The following is an 18,621-nucleotide window of genomic DNA, read 5'->3' on the forward strand; positions in this document are numbered from 1 at the left end:
GGAGGAAGCTGTCCCGCGCAAGGCATTGTGGGACTGGTGGGAAGGATGGCGGACACGTTTGGGGACGAGCTGTTCAGCGTGTTTGAAGGGGATTCGGCCGTCGCCGCCTCGGCGCCAAGAAGAGCAAAGGGGGCGTCACCGAGGGCGCCAGGAGACCGGGGTGAGGGCGCGGTGGGGGGCCGGGGGGAGCAGGGCAGGGGGTGCTCTGGCGGCTGGGGCTCGGGCCGCACTGCTGGGCCCGGCTGCTGCCGGCTGGTTTGAGCTACTGAACCCCTCGAGATCGGGGAGTTGGTGCAACCTAAAGGTAGTGTCTCTTTCCTGCTCCCCCCCCCCGGCCCCAAAGCTGTAGCCAGCCCGGGGGCAGTGGGCGACTGGGGGGCGCAGGGACCTGGGGGTGAGCTCATCTGGGAAGTGATTTGAGAACCCACGGTGGTTTTCATGTGTGGAGCTCCCCGGGTTGTGCCCTAAATGCAGTGTGATTAGTGTTGCCGATAGGACACCTGATTTATTTTCTGAAAATACATATGTAAAAGAGGCAAGCTTTAAATTTGTTGTCTATTTATGTTGCAGAAAACGATCAGAGGAAAAATCTTCAGTAGCTGCGACAGGGAAGTCCAAAATGGAAGTTGAAGTCGATAGTACAGAAGATGCAATTTTGGGAAAGAAGCCAAAATTGGAAGATGTATCAGAAGATGTTAAGTAAGTGCCTAACTTAATGTGTAACGAAATAATAGCAAGACATACTAGTTAGCTATATGCCAGTTTGAATAGTCGATGTACATAGCTTTGCAGTGTTTTTATATAAAGGTGAATTTGCATATGAAATTGATTTTCCATTATCTATTTAAGTGAGGATGTGTTGGTAGTACAGCTTTGTCAGTGACAAGCACTGGATAGGTTTAAAATAATATTGTGGACAGATAGGTAACTGCAGTATAAAATGTTCATATATTTGTTGTTGCTGCATATGGATTGGCAGCTATTGATTGAAGCCATCGTGTTGATTTCAGGATGTAGCAAGAGATAAGCAGTGAGGCACATGGCAGGAGGCAGGCTTGCTGTGTAGCAGGTCACTGAAAGACATAATTGGCTTGGGATACAGGAAGAAGAATTTGACCAAGGAGACAGAAACATGGCTTTTGAGGTATGTAAGATTATAACTGCAACAAATATTTTGAATCTGAGTACAGACATGCTTTTAAATTTGAGCACAAATGGCAGGTATCTGACATGGAGGGGGGGGTAAGCTTGGACGTGTCAACAGCTGGGGAGATAAGGCAGCTGAAAGGAAGCCAGAATGCCATTTCTGTGCTTTAGGATCTGCATGTCTCTCCTTCTTTTCTTTCCAGAACTTCATGACAGGTATTATGAGGGATTTTGAAAACAGATTGAAGGGACAGTACAGGAGCTTTCTCAGTGTATCTTAAGAGATTGTTGGGAACTTGGAAGGTTATGTTGGTTCAGAAAATGATTAGGTAAGTTCATGGAATAAAAATTCATCCAGAGCTGCCAAATGTACATGTGTACCTCCTAGCTCAAGATGTAGAAAACTCTATTACAGAAATAAAAACTATGTGCTCGCTGTGTTCTTGTACTTTTCTCTGGGTGACATATTATTGACTTCTGTGAGACAGAATTCTGGTCTGGATTGTCATTTGGTGTTGCATGATAAATTTTCTTAAGTTCAAGGTAAGATTTTCTGTGAGAACAGTTATGAGAAGACTTCTCAAAACGTTGTAAACAAAGAGTACCTGTATAGAAGCAAAGCAGAACCAGAGTTAACATTTTAAGTTAATTTCTGCCGGAGTGGGAGACGGACCCGGAGTAACGATGAGTCTCAATATGAGTATGGTCGTTCTCCTTTAATTAGACTATTCGACAGGTTTATATAGACAACCAAGCAAAGCACGCGCTAATAACAACTATACTATTGGATAACTACATTTGTCCATGCACCTAAAACAGTTACTTGGTTGGTACAAAGCTGCTGTTCATGCGCTGCTCACGCGAAGGGGGTCCGTCGACATTTCCCAGGCTTGGTTCCGCTTATCTTGTTTACCAAGTGCTCCTCCTGCTTTCTTCCTTATCTCAAAGACATTCCACCGTGACATCTGGTTCTTCAGCCATATCAAAGGCTGGAATGCTCACATCAATCAAATCGTGCCCTTTGTCACTCAACCACTCTCCCACAATTCCCCCTTCTTGTTTTTGAGCAATCCAGGCATGGTTTACTATGGTTAAGAGGGTCCTTTTAATACAGCTAAATGCTATACAAAAACACAAACCTACAATAACTAAGATTATTAAAAGTCGCAACCCTTCAGCTAACAAGCCTTTTAGCCATTGCGGCAAAGGCCCAAATGAACTGGTTAACCATTCATCAAGAAACCCCTGATCCTGTTGAATTTTGTTGGCATGCTCTTTTAGCCGCTGCAGCTGTTTGTGAATTGATTCACCATGATCAGACAGGTTCATACAACACATGCCTTCAAAATCTTCACAACCATGACCTTGAGCTAATAGCAAAAAATCAATTGCTGCTCTATTTTGCAAAATTGCATGGCGCAAGCTATTTTGATCCTCTAATAAAGCCTCTATTATTTCGGTAGTGATATTTGCTTGTTTTTCGGCCCAACAGGCTAGTTGCCCTATCTGTTTTGAAAAGGTGTCTATAGTTACATGCAGATACTTCAATCGACCAAACTCGGGAACATGTGTGACATCCATCTGCCATAATTCTAATGCCTTTAGTCCTTTTGGATTCACTCCAGACCCTATACCTGGACCATGATTTCCACATTTTGGACAGGCCTGAATTATACCTTTTGCCTCATTTTCTGTTAAATTAAATTGTCTTTTTAACCCCTTAGCATTTTGATGGAAATTTTCATGACTTTGTCTAGCTTGTTGAAATTTATCCATAGGAGGTACATGACACACTGGACTGACTAGACTATCAGCCAGCTGATTACCTTGGCCAAGACCAATGTCCAATTGATGACTACGAATATGGATAATACAACAGGCTGCTGTTCGTTGACCTAATACAGATCGTAGTTTGACAAACAAATTCCCCAATCTAGGATTCGTTGTTTCCCTTAATAGGGCATCTTCTAGACGCGGCACTACTCCAGCCACATACATTGAATCAGTCACCACATTTAAGGGAATATTCATCCAGTTAGTCAAAGCCCAAACTACGGCAGTCAGCTCCAAAGTCTGGAGGGAATCTTGAAGTTGTCCCTCCATGATATGTCGCTTCCAATTGTCACCTTCCTTCCAGACACAGGCTGCACGCCGCAGACGCTTGCCGGCATCAGTGTAGACAGTGACACCGCCTGGCAATGGGTTCTTACTTATTTTGGATCTCTGTATCCATTGATTCCGCCTTAACAATTGCCATAATTTCCCTTGTGGCTGCTGAGAATGTATCTTGCCACCATAGCCTAAAAAGGCATTCTGTATGGCCTCATCATTACGAAGCCACCACTCCACATCTACGGCGCTAACGGGTATGCTAATATCTCCTGGCTCTTGGCCACTGATTTCTATGGTTCGTGACCGTCCTTTCTGTATTAGTTCACCTATTGCTTCAGTCCGTGTTTGGATACTCATTTTTGGTTGTACACCTAAGAATACCCATTCCAAAATATTAAACATATCTCCTTGTCCTTTGCATTTGGCAGTGGCATCTAACTGAAGGGGAGAAATGAATTCCCCTTTCTTGTTTTGCCACTGACAAATGACTGCATAAGGTGAGTCTTTTCCATTGCATATGATCAATGATATTGGTAGTGGCAGGATGCGGCGTGATGACCAAGCCGCGTGCATTTTGAATAATTTGTTGTAGCGCTGTGTGGTGCTCCATTGTTAACGTCACTTTGTCTGCAGGATTTGTTCCACGCAACAGCGCAGTCAGGGGTGCAATATCAGTATTGGAAATACCAACACAGTTGCGAACCCATTGAATGTCTCCAAGCAAGGTTTGGACATCATGTAATGTATGCAGTTGAGTGGCAAGTTCTGTCTTTTGTGGTCGGATTTTTGAGTCTGAGATGGACCACCCAAGATATTTCCAAGGGGCAGTACGCTGCACCTTTTCTGGTGCAATGACAAGCCCCTTTTTTGCTAAGATGCAGGTAAGCTGCTGTAACGACCCGTCTGAGAATGGTTGTTCTTGACAACAAAGAATATCGTCCATATAATGACAAATTATTGTATTTGACCACTGGGCTCGAAGTGGTTGCAGCGCCCATGCTACATACAATTGACACAACGTGGGTGAATTTTTCATCCCTTGTGGCAAAACAACCCATTCGTATCGCTCTGCCGGTGCGGCCTTGTTCACTGTCGGCACCGAAAAGGCGAAACGTTGAGTGTCTTGCGGGTGCAGTGGAATGGTAAAAAAGCAGTCTTTTAAATCAACTATCAAGACGTGCCATCCACGTGGTAACATACTAGGAGATGGCATCCCAGGCTGCAATGCACCCATAGATTGCATTTGTTTATTGACTTTACGCAAATCATGCAAGAGTCGCCACTTTCCACTCTTTTTTGGGATTACAAAAATGGGAGTGTTCCATGGACTAACAGAAGGTCTAATATGACCAGCTGCAAGCTGTTCAGCAACCAGTTGTCTGGCGATTTGCAGTCGCTCTTCAGTCATGGGCCACTGGTCAACCCACACAGGCTCGTTTGTAAGCCATGTCAATGGTGGGTTGGGCGGGCTGGGCGACTGCTCCCCAGTGCCCATGACTGAAAATACTTTGTTGTTAAAACTGCTCCAATTTGACTCAAAACATCCCTTCCGATTAGTGCTTCTAATGTCCCAGGTAAAGGTAACACATACACCTTAAGAGTGGCATGCTGCCCTTCCGGAAATTGCAAATGTATTGGCTGTTTACTAATATAGGGTGTTGATTGTCCACCTACTCCTGCGATACATGATGTCGGTAACTCTACTGGCCACATTGAAGGCCATATGTCACGGCTGATGATTGTAACATCAGCCCCAGTGTCTAACATTGCATCAATTTTTTGTGATATGCCCTGTTGAGTAATGGTTATTTTTATCGTTGGCCGTTGGTTCAGTTTTGCTGTAAAACAAACGGCATGTCCAGTGGACCCGAAACCGTGATTGCCTCGGTGAACATTTGATTGTGGCAAATGGCCTAGTGGATTGCAAACTGCGACTATCTGTGCGATTTTACTACCTCCAGGGATAAACAAAGGTGGACAAACGGTATAGACCATAATATAAATACGACCCGTGTAATCTGCGTCGATCACTCCGGGCAACACAATGAGACCTCTTATACCGGCGGAGGACCGGCCTAGTAACAATCCTCCAACGTTGCTATCTTGATGAACGAGAGGCCCTATAACATTGCTGGGAATTCTTTGAACGTTAGAGTCAACAAGGGTGACGTCTATTGTGGTTTCCACGTCGACTCCCAGACTTCCTCGGGTGGCTGGTTGGTACTGTTGTAAAAACCCTGTGTTTCGTTTTGGGGGTTCATTTGTGTCTGCGCGTGACCTCTCCCCGCGCTCGGCTTCCAGTTTCCCGAGCATGCCTTGGTGGCATGAGTGCTTTTCTGACAGCGCTCACACCAAACTGCGACACGACAATTCGTTTTAACATGGCCTGACTCCCCGCAGCGGAAACAATTTCCCCGAAAAGGTTGTCCAGGTGGTCGATGAGACTTTCCCTTGGGAGCTGGGCCTTGTTTTTTCTGCACCACTGCGGCTAGGGGTTGTATTATTTCTCGAACTGCTCCATGGACCGCAGCAGCGACGGTGTTTCCATGTCGTTGTGCCTCGGCTCTTTCCACCCGCAGAAGCATTTCCTCTACTCCAGCTCCTTTGGGCAAACTGGCCAGCGTTTGTTTTGTCGTCTTATTGGCATTGTCAAAAGCCAATATTTTGAACATTTGTTGTTTGCTGTCTTCTGATAGATCAGGGTGATTCATGAGCGCTTCCCAGAGTCGATCCACAAAATTACTGTATTTCTCTGTTGCACCTTGTTGTAGATTACTAAATGAGGGGACGCTTGATCCTGGTAAGCCAAGGAATGCTTCTAGTGCTAACTGAGCAGACAACTGCAACATGTGTGCCGGAAATGTAATTTGTACCTGAAGGTCACTGTATGGTCCTTGCCCTACGAGCATGTCGACGGTGATTCCACGAAGTGGATCCCCGTCCCTTTGTCTTTGAGCCGCAGCACTAGTGGCTCGTTGCTGCCAAGACGACATCCACAGTAGATACTGTGTTGGGGTAAGTAACAGTCTCATTAAGTTTCGACAATCCTGTGGACACATGAGGTCGGCAGCAAAAATCCAACTAACAATTTGTCGTGTTGCTTCGGACTTTACTCCATATGTTGAAATAGTGGTTCGGGCTTGTTGTAATATTTTCCAATCATGCGGCGCCCATTTTCCTTGCCCGTTTTCTTGTATGACCGGGAACGCTAATGTTGCAGGGCCCTCAGCCCCTCCAACAGGCTTCCATTGTCCTTCTAAAATTGCATCTTTGATGACAGCACTCCAGCGTGTAGTTCTAGGGAGTGCTGGAGGGTTCATTAAACATGGAGGCACAGCTTCTCCTTTCCTTTTTGCTTGTAATTCCAGATCGTCAAGACGTTTTACAACTGTTTGCAATATTTTTGCAGTGACATCTGAGGATTGTGGCAGCTCCTCCCCGCTAGTCGGCGTGGTGGTTCCAGAGGATTCGGTAGAGGGAGGCAGAGGCGGGTAGAGCGAGGATGAGGGTGGTACCGGAGGCGCGGAGGGTGGTTCACTGGAAGGGGCTGTAGGGGGGGGTCGGCAGGATGCTCCGCCCGAGTCATTAAGTTCCGTCAACCCCGCCCCTCTAGGAGCCTTTGGCGGAGTTACTTCCGCATTTACTCCACAGTTCGCATCAGCTCTGCTAGCAGGAACTTCCGTTTTTCCCGGCGTTTGCATCGACCCCGACGTAGCACTACCCATTTCATTTAATGAGATGAGACCTTCTTTTTCCCGCAGTTCAGAAACATTTTTACAGACAGCTCCAGACATGCCCTTCACGGCAGGCAACCCAAAAAATCGCGCAATAGGTCCCGGTTTACTTCTGGGCTTATCACTAGACACTCCCGGACCTAACATTTGGGCAGCGGCGCAAGCTACTTCTCTCTCCACCTTCATCGCTTTCAAAGTCTCTAACACAGCGTTCCAGAGCCCACGAACCGCTTTTATTTCCTTCTCATCCTTTTCATCTCCCTCTATTGTTTTTTGCCACATTGTTCCTCCAAAATCCCGCCATTCCGAGACGGAAAACAACATGCAGGTGTCAGAAAAGTGACCCCAACTTTGTCCCAGCTTAATTAATCAAATTAATTGCTTCACTGGTGCTTCTATCCCTCTCTTGGAGAGGATTCCAGCGAGCAGCGTGGCTGCAGCTTCTATTTCCATCACTGCACCTGAGAGGTGAGGAGCGACCTCACAGCAGCGTCTGCCCCGCTTCTGCCCCAAGCAGCGCTTCTCTCAGCCGTGGTTTCCCACTCCCCTCCTCTAACTGCTTACCGCAGTCACGGAGATCTCACCGGCGAGAAACCATCCTCTGCTACCAGATGCCGGAGTGGGAGACGGACCCGGAGTAACGATGAGTCTCAATATGAGTATGGTCGTTCTCCTTTAATTAGACTATTCGACAGGTTTATATAGACAACCAAGCAAAGCACGCGCTAATAACAACTATACTATTGGATAACTACATTTGTCCATGCACCTAAAACAGTTACTTGGTTGGTACAAAGCTGCTGTTCATGCGCTGCTCACGCGAAGGGGGTCCGTCGACATTTCCCAGGCTTGGTTCCGCTTATCTTGTTTACCAAGTGCTCCTCCTGCTTTCTTCCTTATCTCAAAGACATTCCACCGTGACATCTGGTTCTTCAGCCATATCAAAGGCTGGAATGCTCACATCAATCAAATCGTGCCCTTTGTCACTCAACCACTCTCCCACAAATTTCTGTGTTAGTGTTCTCAGTAAAATGTATACTTGCCCACAGTAGCTTACTAAGTATGTTAAAACCGTGTGAGAAAACCACTGTTTTGTGCAGTGAGACACTAGCCCCTTCTTGTGACTATGAGATAAGGGACTGGTAAAGTAAAGAGGGGTCTCATCTTCAGGCAGCTGCTTGGGATGCTTCAGGCTGCTGGTATTCGGTGTCATGACTAGTAGCATGAATACAGGTCTTGAATTTTGCTTCGTTGTACATTGAAATAAAGTCCCCATTTAATCAGAAAACTTCATGCGAATATTCTTTTATAAATGTGATCCTAGTGTTGTTTTGTGGCGCAAGTTTTTAAATTGTTACAAATCCCAAAGTGGTAGCCAAATTAGATTTATAAAGTAGCAAAATTTTAACACAAGTATTCTTAGTCCTGGTAGTAGTCTCTGCCAACAGTCCGTTTTAAGTTTGTGCATCCTTTTTTTAATGTTGCAGTTAAAGTACAGGTGAAGTTCAACATTTTCCTGTTTATAAAGAAAACAGGATTTTTAAATATGTTTTTGGCAATCCTAACTCATGTTTTTAGTCTGGCAGACTTGATGCCTCAAGTAAAGGTGCAACCTGTGGAAACTTGAAGGTTGTACACATGAGGTGAGTGCAGTGAAAGTGCACATGAAAAGTATAGGCTTGTTTCATAGAAGTATATGTATTACTGTCAGTATTATAATATTGTTTATTGTTCTTGTACTTATTATATATTATTTCATATTATATTTAAGGTGGAACAGGCTTGTAAAGAGTTTGAGGTCTGCACCTGGCATTGAGCATGCACAAAATACACTTTAAAATCAATAGGATATCTTACTATAGAATCATAGAATATCTCAAGTTGGAAGGGACCCATAAGGATCATCGAGTCCAACTCCCTGCTCCTCGCAGGACTACCTAACACTAAACCATATGACTAAGAGCATCCTCCAGATGCTCCTTGAACTCTGACAGGCTTGGTGCCGTGACCACTGCCCTGGGGAGCCTGTTCCAGTGACCGACCACCCTCTCAGTGAAGAACCTTTTCCTAACGTCCAATCTGAACTTCCCCTGACGCAGCTTCATTCCATTTCCTCGTGTCCTATCGCTGGTCACCAGAGAGAGAGAGAGAGGAGATCAGCACCTCCCCCTCCACTGCCCCCCTTGAGGAAGTTGTAGACTGCAATGAGGTCACCCCTCAGCCTTCTCTTCTCCAAGCTGAACAAACCAAGTGACCTCCGCCGCTCCTCATAAGTCTTGCCCTCGAGGCCTTTCACCGTCTTGGTCGCCCTCCTCTGGACACACTCTAATAGTTTGATGTCCTTCTTATATTGAGGCACCCAAAACTGCACATAGTACTCGAGGTGGGGCCGCACCAGCGCAGTGTAGAGTGGGACAATCACCTCCCTCGACCGGCTAGCTATGCAGTGCTTGATGCACCCCAGGACGCGGTTGGCCCTTTTGGCTGCCAAGGCACACTGTTGACTCATGTTCAACTTGCCATCAACCCAAACCCCCAGGTCTCTTTCCGGGGGGCTGCTCTCCAGCCTCTCGTCCCCCAATTTGTACGTATAACCAGGATTACCCCCGTCCCAGGTGGAGAATCCGGCACTTGCTCTTGTTAAATTCCATATGGTTGGTGATTGCCCAGCTCTCTAGTCTATCCAGATCTCTCTGTAAGGCCTCTCTACCCTCGAGGGAGTCCACAGCTCCTCCTAGTTTAGTATCGTCGGCAAACTTACTTAATGTACATTTGATTCCTGTGTCCAGATCATTTATAAAAACATTGAAGAGCACTGGCCCTAAAATTGAGCCCTGGGGAACCCCACTGGTGAGTGGCCGCCAGCCTGATGTGACCCCATTTGCTCTAACTCTTTGAGCCCGACCCGTCAGCCAATTGCTCACCCATCATATTATGGACTTGTCTAGCTGTGTGCTGGACATTTTGTCCAGAAGGATACTGTGAGAGAGAGTATCAAAAGCTTTGCTAAAATCCAAAACCACCACATCTCCTGGCTTCCCTTGGTCAACTAGATGGGTGACCTTGTCATAAAAGGAAATTAAGTTGGTTAAGCAGGACTTTCCCCTCGTGAACCCGTGCTGGCTGTGACCAATGACTGTGTTGTCTCTCGCGTGTTTTTCAATAACTCCCAGAATAACCTTCTCCATAATTTTACCAGGCACTGAAGTGAGACTGACAGGCCTGGAATTACCAGGGTCTTCCAGAAGTAGTTTGAATGATACTTGCAAGAAAATGAGTGATCGTGTAAGACTTGATGACAATGTTGATAGATTTCCATATTTGAAAGGTACCGAGAATATTCTGAGTACTATTGTTGAGGAGGAGAACCTACTGATTGTTAACATAGGTCTGTGTTCATAGTATGATCTAAGTGTTCAGCATTGCTTTAAAATAATTTGCTATTCTGGTTCAAGAATGAAATTCTTTCTTGTAAGGCTGATTACTGCTGAAAATTACATTTTGGTAAAAAGGGAAAAAAGTCTTTTATGTGAAAGCAAAAAAAATGAAAACTATCCATTTTCAATTTGTTTTAATGGAAATAAATACAATTTAAAATATGAAAAATGAGAAGTATTAATGCTGATTTTTTTTTTTGGTCATCCTTCATCTGAAGATGATTGACAGGAAGAGTTTCTATGAGAATTATGTATGTAAATTTTAACTTCCATGTGCTTGTATGCTCATTTTCTTTTCTATGCTGTCCTCCAGAACTAGCTCATGTTAATTAGGGTCACATTCAAGGACCTTGTATGATGGATGACACCTTTTTAATAAAAGGACTGTATATACAATTGATGATACAAGTTTTAAAGCCCATGCATCTGCACAGTCTTTGTTATGTAGAAATGTCCAGTAGAGGTTTGCCATCACTTAGTAACTGAAGAGAGCTTATCTATTTAGCATGAATGAATGTTAGATATTGGCCAGGAACAGGAACTTTACCTGTATAAACACATTGTCCTTGGAAAGGGAGTGTGATCAATGTGAGTTGAGTATTTGTTTCTAACGTCTGTTAGCCCGAAGCCATGACTATATCTTGGCCTGAAGAGCTAATGTTCCAAGTTAGGTGAAGCGGAAATATTTCACGCTAGGCAGTAGGAAGTATCAGAGAAATGAGAGGAGGAATGTTGGTGGCAGGAGGGTAGAGATATTAGTTGAAAACCTTTGAGAGGAAGGAAGGAGACCTTAACACATGAAGTCGTAGAAACAGGATAATAGAAATTCAGATTGGTTTTTGCGCACTTTTACAATCTCCAGCCCCAGCTCTTCATAGCTTGCCATGTCGCTGGAGTGGACACCGAGAACAATGCAACTGTTTTTATTTAAAATGTATTTTATAGGTTGCACTTCCAGCAGATGAAGACTTCACAGGCCTGAAGCCAAGAACTGGAAAAGCTGCAAAGTATGTGATAGGTTGCATTTGTTTTTTCTTTTTGCATATGCTTTAGACAGTAGATGAGGGTGGAGGGGAAAGTGATATATTTTGTCAGTAAGGCTTGGAAAAGAATATCTTAAAAAGATGGCTTGCCCTAAGTAAGATTGGTGTTTCTATATTTTAAATTTGGTAGAGTAAAATGGTGTGCATGGGGTGGATAAGCTGTTGTGATTTCACTTCTGTTCTATGACATCAGGCAGTGACTTCAGCCGTACACTGTAGTTTCTCTACCTAAATTAGTACATTAAAGAAAATCCAGTCATCAGGGCTAGATTTTCATTCCATATGACAAGAAGACATAAGCAAAGATCTTAGGTGTGTGTGTCAGATAAAATTAATTTAAATTTAATTTAAATTAATTTAAATACAAAGTTGTGGTGGGTTAACCTTGTCTGGACACCAGGTGCCCACCAAGCTGCTCCTGTGAGTCCCCCGCAGGGTCACAAGTCCTGCCAGCAAACCTGCTCCAGCATGGGCTCCTCTCCATGGGTTCAGAGGTCCTGCCAGGAGCCTGCTCCAGTGCAGGCTCTCCACGGGGTCACAGCCTCCTTCAGGCACATCCATTTGCTCTGGCGTGGGGTCCTCCATGGGCTGCAGGTGGATCTCTGCTTCATCATTAACCTCCATGGGCTGCAGGGGGACAGCCTGCCTCACCCTGGTCTTCCCCATGAGGTGCAGGGGAATCTCTGCTCTGGTGCCTGGAGCACCTCCTCCCCCTCCTTCTTCACTGACCTTGGTGTCTGCAGAGTTGTTTCTCTCACATATTCTCGCTCCTCTCTCCCGGTTGTTGTTGCGCAGCAGTTTTTTTTCCCCTTCTTAAATATGTTATCACAGAGTGCTTCCACCGTCGCTGATTGGCTCAGCCTTGGCCAGTGGTGGGTCTGTCTTGGAGTTGGCTGGTACTGGCTCTATCGGACATGGGGGAAGCTTCTGGCATCTTCTCACAGAAACCACCCCTTGCAGTCCCCCCTGCTACCAAAACCTTGCCACGCAAACCCAATACAAAAGTCATTGCAAAATACTGGATTAAGATCAATTTAAGTTACAAATATCTACAGGATTTCATTTCTGCCTGTAATTTGCACACTAGATCAGTCAAAAAATAATTAGACGTAAGTAACAGTTTGTGTTAAAAATATGTAATTTTTTTGCTTGCTTTCTTGTTAGGAATATCCATTTATTCTTGATGCCTTTCATAGAGGAGCTATTCTTTGTGTAGATAATAACCAGTCTGTGTTAGTGTTCGCTCATACATCAGCTGGTAAAACTGTATGTGCAGAGTAATTTTCTGACAGCCTCTGATAAGAGAATGGTGTGATGTTTTTCCTGTCATTTCGTTGAACCATCAGTAGCTGTTGTGCATCCGTTGCTTGATATAGAGTTTGGACCATCAGTGTTAGAATTGAATTGACTACTCTTGAATATAAAAAAATATTTAATCTTGTTTAGTGGGTAGTGAAAGGCTTGATTCATGTTTAGACTTACCTTTTATTTTTAAACAACCTGGTTTTGTTGAGATGTTTTTGTATAGACTGAAAGGAAAATTTTTGCAATACAGATTGACATGAATTTCGAAAAATACCTTTGTTTTCTAGCCCCTGCCTATAACTGCTAAGGAGGTTCTTGTGTGTTTTCTTTGCTTTTATGTCAGAAGCATTGGTTTGACTTAATTTGCATCTTGGTGTTTATCAGGAAAGAAATATTTAAAAGATAGTGTACGTTTTTGTCAGGGTTTGGTCTGACAGTGGAGTGGCTTTGCTGACCTCAGGTGAGAAGTGAGATGTACATGTAGATATATTAGAACATGGGATCTAATAATAGTTTGTCACGAGACAGTGACAGTTAGATTTTTAGATTAAATTAGATGTGCTCTTATGTACATAATAAATCAGTTAACTTGTTGTCAATGATTTGTTATTCTCCAAAGAGGCGTACATAGTTGAGTTTAGATTTCACTGAACTTAATAATCTTGATAGGAAATGCTTCATATCATTCTACTGGTGTTCTGAATTTCTTTTTTTTTTTTTTTAAGCACAAGATTAGAGGAAAGTAAAACGCTGCGAATGTCTTCCTGACAACTTTAATATGTACAATGTTTGAATACAGGTATGCAATTGCCCTGGCTTTGAGGGAGAAACAATGTGTGATATTTACAAGTCCAATTAAAGCTTTGAGTAACCAGAAGTATGGTGAGATGTATGAGGAATTTCAGGATGTTGGTTTGATGACTGGGGATGTCGCCATTAATCCTACAGCTTCTTGTCTGGTAATGACAACATAGGTAAGATCAGACATTAATTCTTGATCTGTCTGTGTTTTCTTCTACCCTTTTTTGACTGAGAAGGTCTGATATTAAAAGATTAAAGTTATCATAATAAGCCAAATTAGGGTAAAAAATGTTATAAAGTTCATTATGCCTCCCTTTAATGATTTAACTTTTGATTATTGAAAAAGTTAGGTAAATCTGTGTAAATTCATGCTTTTGGACTATTAGTCAGGAACTTTCATTCTCACATGGAGAAAGGCAGAACTTAATTTCCTGAATGTTCAAGACACGTAAGTTTTCTTTGGATAGATGTGAAGTATTGAAAGTCAGCCAGACTTACTGAATCCTGTAGGGTCAGTATTTTGTTCTAGGGAAACAAAATGGGGAGAGGGAAATCATTGAGTGATAGTTGAGTGGTTCGCACTAGATATTAGTACTCCAGGAATATACAGCTTTTCACCTTTGGTAACAAAGCACTGTTGGCACAGTTTTGTTGTATTTCTGTTGTAGAAATCTGTCCAGCCATGAGTTGGAATTTTCTTCTTTCTGTCTTTACCTCAAAGGAGTAAAAAGTTTTATGGAGAAAACTGTGGTAGGGAAAGATTGGAGTGGAGAGACAGGATGACTTGACTTCTGACAAAGGATTTCCTCTTAATCGCAGACAGGTTATCTATTAGGATGAGGGAAGAAGGCGGCTTGGTAGAAATAGATTTGTAGACCTGTAGCAAGTATGCTGCTAAATAGAGGTTGGGAGAAAAATAACATTTTTTTCTTTCTTGTTCCTTCACTGTTCTTGCAGGGAAATCACTTCATCTCATATCATGAGACTTGTTAGATTGGAATCAACTTGGAAAGCATCTCAACAGCCAATCTTTAAATGCTTTTGAGTTTTGTGCAAAATAAGATTTCATATTGCCATATAAATGTGAACCAAAAATTCTGTCAGTTTCTTAGTGGCATCTCTGTAACGTGACTGTTGTTACTTCATGTGATGGATCTCTATTTTTTTTTTCCTTTTCTAGATTTTGAGAAGTATGCTCTACAGAGGTTCTGAGGTTAGGCGAAAAGTCGCATGGATTATTTTTGATGAAATCCACTACATGAGAGATACAGGTATCCTAGATGTACAATTTTTCTTTTCAAATCTTTTCTTTTTTTTTAAAGAACGAAAAAAAATTCTTTTACAGAATTAAATCTTTATTCTCTCTCTTAAAATCTGTCATCTTTGTGCATAAATAATTCAGAATTTGTTTTCTACTGAATGTATGAAGTAGTTATTGTGTGTCGCAGTCTGCATTTTCTTTGCCAAGGCAAAAGCCACTGGCATTTGTATATACCTGTAGGGGAGACACTTAAAAGTTTTTGTTTTATTTTAAGCATGCTGTTCTTTGGTCTCAGAGCTGAAAAATAGGCTTTAATCACATAAATTTCCCATATGACTTTTTAATTTTCAGAACGTGGTGTGGTTTGGGAAGAGACAATTATTTTGCTCCCTGACAATGTTCATTATGTGTTCCTTTGTGCAACTATTCCAAATCCCAGTCAGTTTGCTGAATGGATCTGCCATCTTCACAAACAGGTAATATTTCTGATGTGATATGCCTCCATCCTTGTGGTCTTGTGGCATAATGCTGTCTCTTTGGTTGATGAGAACTGGACCTTTGAGCCTCTTTTTAGTCATCTTATTATTGCTTATAAATGATGGTATAGATCACTCCTGTCGTCTTTGGTTGTACTCCTAGCTTTTGCAGCTATACTGGCTGTTGGTTCTACATAGTAACATTAAAGCTGTTTCTTTAAAGTTTATTTTCAACACTTACTTAGACACTACCTTGATTTCAACAAACATTTTGAATTATGAAACATGATGAACGTAGTATAATTTTCAGAGGGCCGATAGACAAGTGTATATTTGGAGAATTTGTTTGAAGAACTCAGGAAAAAGGCCATGTGGGAATCAAAAGTAAATCATAAATCCATAGGAAATACTATATATGTATGCAAATAAAATGAGAAAAGAGGAATGCGACAAATCTATCCTGTCCCATAACCATTATGTTTATTTTATTCTGGTTTTTAAGAGATGCTTTTGCAGCAAGGAATATGGGAATTAGAATTGGGAAAGTTAATATCCACAAGAGGTTGCTTTGATTTTTATAAATTTCCCAAAGATTGATTCTTGTGTGGTTTGTGATGAAAGGAGTGTAGCATAAGAGATGTCTACTCAAGCTTGGCACAAAACCTTGACTTTGTTTTGCAGAACACTAGACTGTGATTTTTTGTTTTTAAAGCAGATTTACGTAATATGTAATGTTTTAAAGGAAGTGTTTTGTTTATTTTTTTTTTAAACAAGCTTTTCCTATGCATTAAAACCTTAAATGTTTTTAAAAGTCTACAGTGTGCCTTTTTTAGGTGGTATAAGAAATACTGCAGGCTGTTTTACAAAATAGAAATTAACAGTTCTTCCTTTGGTTTTAAAAGGTATTAGGATTTTGAGTCTGTGTAATAATACAGAAGAAAATATTACTGTTCTTACTTTTTCTGTTTATGAGAAAGAAGAACAAAAATTGGCTACAAAAATTCTAAAGGATTTGCAAGCTTTCATCTTCTTAAGCAACATTATTGGTACAAATCCATATTCAAGAAAAAATTTATCTTAGTTTCTGTGAGTCTTACTTTCTGGTTTTTAGAAAGATGTAGTAATAGTAATGTATTGGGTTTTCCATCAAGCAAGTATTTTTACAATGCAATTTGAAACAAAATATTTATGCATATGCTGTTCTTTCTTTATAGCCTTGCCATGTGATTTACACAGACTATCGACCCACTCCACTGCAGCATTATATATTCCCAGCAGGAGATAGACTCCATCTGGTTGTTGATGAAAATGTAAGGAATATTCAGTTTGTTTGAAAGACCTTTTTCCTTGCACATCAGTCATGAGCTTGATCTCTTGCAAAATTTGGATTGGCTATACAAATGATGTTTGTGTTAAAATAAAATTAAGTACAAATTGGTAACAGTGATCTCCAAATTGCTGCTAGATTTTTGGAGTCATATAGAAGAGATTGGTTTTATTATCTAATGCCATGTAGTCAGTTGAGTAATACTTTGCTGAGTTGTCTTAAGTGCCCTCATCTTTGCCTTGCTTTCTAAAGTGCATGCTGCTTTCTGTAAATCTGCAAAGTAGCTGATGTTTCTTGTACAGTTTCTTACTTAAATTAAAAGAAAACTTAGTAGCATTTAAATTTTACTTCAGTTGAGGGAGCAAAATATTTTTGTGTCTTTAGGTGATTCAGAAGTAACAACTTGTTTAAAACTCATCATCAGCCTGCGCAACAGTAGCTAATGCCATAAACAGTAGTACTGCACTTGAAGATAGGTCTTCACTGGGCAGTGTAGTTTCACGTAGACATTCTTAAAAGTAACTTTTGGTGTTGTGTTATTCAGCAGGTCTAGTTGATGGTGTAGTGGATAGAACAATGAGCAGTAACTTCAGAGACAACAATGTAATTCTGAGCTGTGCCACCGACTTAGTAAACTCACTTGCTAGCTTATGCATTGTTTTTGTCCTTCTGCCTGTAAATATGGGGTAATAGTACTGGCTATGTAAAGCACTAAGTATTTTTAAGTGGGCTATGTAAGAAGTAATTGCTTATAAAGGTTGTGGTTTATATCTAGGGAGATTTCAGAGAAGATAATTTTAATACAGCAGTGCATGTGCTTAGAGATGCAGGAGACTTGGCAAAAGGGGACCAGAAAGGCAGGAAAGGAGGAACAAAAGGTGAGTTTGAATCCCATTATACAGTAACTTCTTACATAATACAACAAAGTTGTATGCAAGTTGTGATTGTGTCTCAATTATTCCATAAGATACTTTTTTGCTAAAATTACATTGAAATTAACATAATCTCTCTGCAGGTCCTTCAAATGTTTTTAAGATTGTGAAGATGATCATGGAAAGGAATTTCCAACCTGTGATTATTTTCAGCTTCAGTAAAAAAGATTGCAAAGCCTATGCGCTTCAGATGATAAAGTTAGATTTCAGTAAAGGTACAGATAAGTAAAATATGGTTTCATTCACAATTGTAGTTTGATGTGAAATGTTACTCTGGTTAGATATTTCTATTTCCTTTGGGACTTTTTGTGTAAAAACAAATGAAAAATACGTATTGCTTTTTCATTTACTATTCCAGTACATCAGGCTATTTTCAGTAGGAAATGGTGCACAAAAGAGTACTTGGTCATCACAATGTTGAACTGTTCCTCTATTTTAAACTTTATTTCTTTCTCCAAAATTCTGTTCACTATAATAATAATAGCACAAGAGTTCCTAGAAAATTCTATCTAGAATGGGAGAAGAGTGATCATAACAAATGTATTTCCCAAAATTGTCATGTTATGTCCATTAGAAAAATGAGTATTCTCCCAAAGTCAAAACAACTGTATAACAAACCACTAGACTGTTCTTTCTCAACTATTCAATCCACTTTTCTTTCCTTCTTTTCTCCCCTGTCTCCTCAAAGGAGAAACCCAAACAGTAAACAAAGAAGATTTTTTCTTTTTGGATTAAGACCAAGCTTGGGAAATAAGCTTAAGTTCATTGCTTCTTGGAAACGTTAAGAGTTGTAACAAAAATAAAGGGACTTGTAAATCAACATATAATTTCATGTTTGTGAACTGTTCAGGGTTCTTGGTGGCTTACTTGCTCCTATCTTTGCATGTTCTGGTTCAGTGTTGCAAAATAATGCAGCCATTTCTGTCAGAAAATGTAAAGATTTGTAAAAGTGTAGAGATGCATTTTTATATGCTTTCTTCAGTCATGCCTTTGAATATATATTCTTGATATTTATACTGTTTAATTAGAAAGTGTGTAAACCTTAAG

The 18,621-nt window shown here is 41.5% G+C and overlaps 1 protein-coding gene across 1 annotated transcript; it reads left to right on the forward strand.

The window, feature by feature from the left end:
- Positions 1 to 20: 20 nt before the first annotated feature.
- LOC140650768 (exosome RNA helicase MTR4-like) lies at positions 21 to 17,803 on the forward strand. Its single transcript, XM_072859504.1, has 9 exons — positions 21 to 160; positions 571 to 699; positions 1,011 to 1,144; positions 13,503 to 13,576; positions 14,759 to 14,849; positions 15,191 to 15,315; positions 16,530 to 16,625; positions 17,418 to 17,520; positions 17,658 to 17,803. Exons 5-9 carry the CDS (start codon positions 14,771 to 14,773, stop codon positions 17,801 to 17,803), a joined length of 549 nt encoding a protein of 182 aa, XP_072715605.1. The 5' UTR covers positions 21 to 160; positions 571 to 699; positions 1,011 to 1,144; positions 13,503 to 13,576; positions 14,759 to 14,770.
- The last annotated feature ends 818 nt before the right edge of the window (positions 17,804 to 18,621 follow it).

Source organism: Ciconia boyciana, chromosome 4 (assembly GCF_034638445.1).
Source record: "Ciconia boyciana chromosome 4, ASM3463844v1, whole genome shotgun sequence".
Classification (NCBI taxonomy): domain Eukaryota; kingdom Metazoa; phylum Chordata; class Aves; order Ciconiiformes; family Ciconiidae; genus Ciconia; species Ciconia boyciana.

Bases quoted from the DNA above. Each gene is read 5' to 3' on its own strand.
- LOC140650768 (XM_072859504.1), top strand. From the start codon at position 14,771: ATGCTCTACAGAGGTTCTGAGGTTAGGCGAAAAGTCGCATGGATTATT. The intron at 14,850-15,190 runs GTATCCTAGATG...TTTAATTTTCAG, and splicing joins CCACTACATGAGAGATACAG to AACGTGGTGTGGTTTGGGAA. The intron at 16,626-17,417 runs GTAAGGAATATT...GTTTATATCTAG, and splicing joins ATCTGGTTGTTGATGAAAAT to GGAGATTTCAGAGAAGATAA.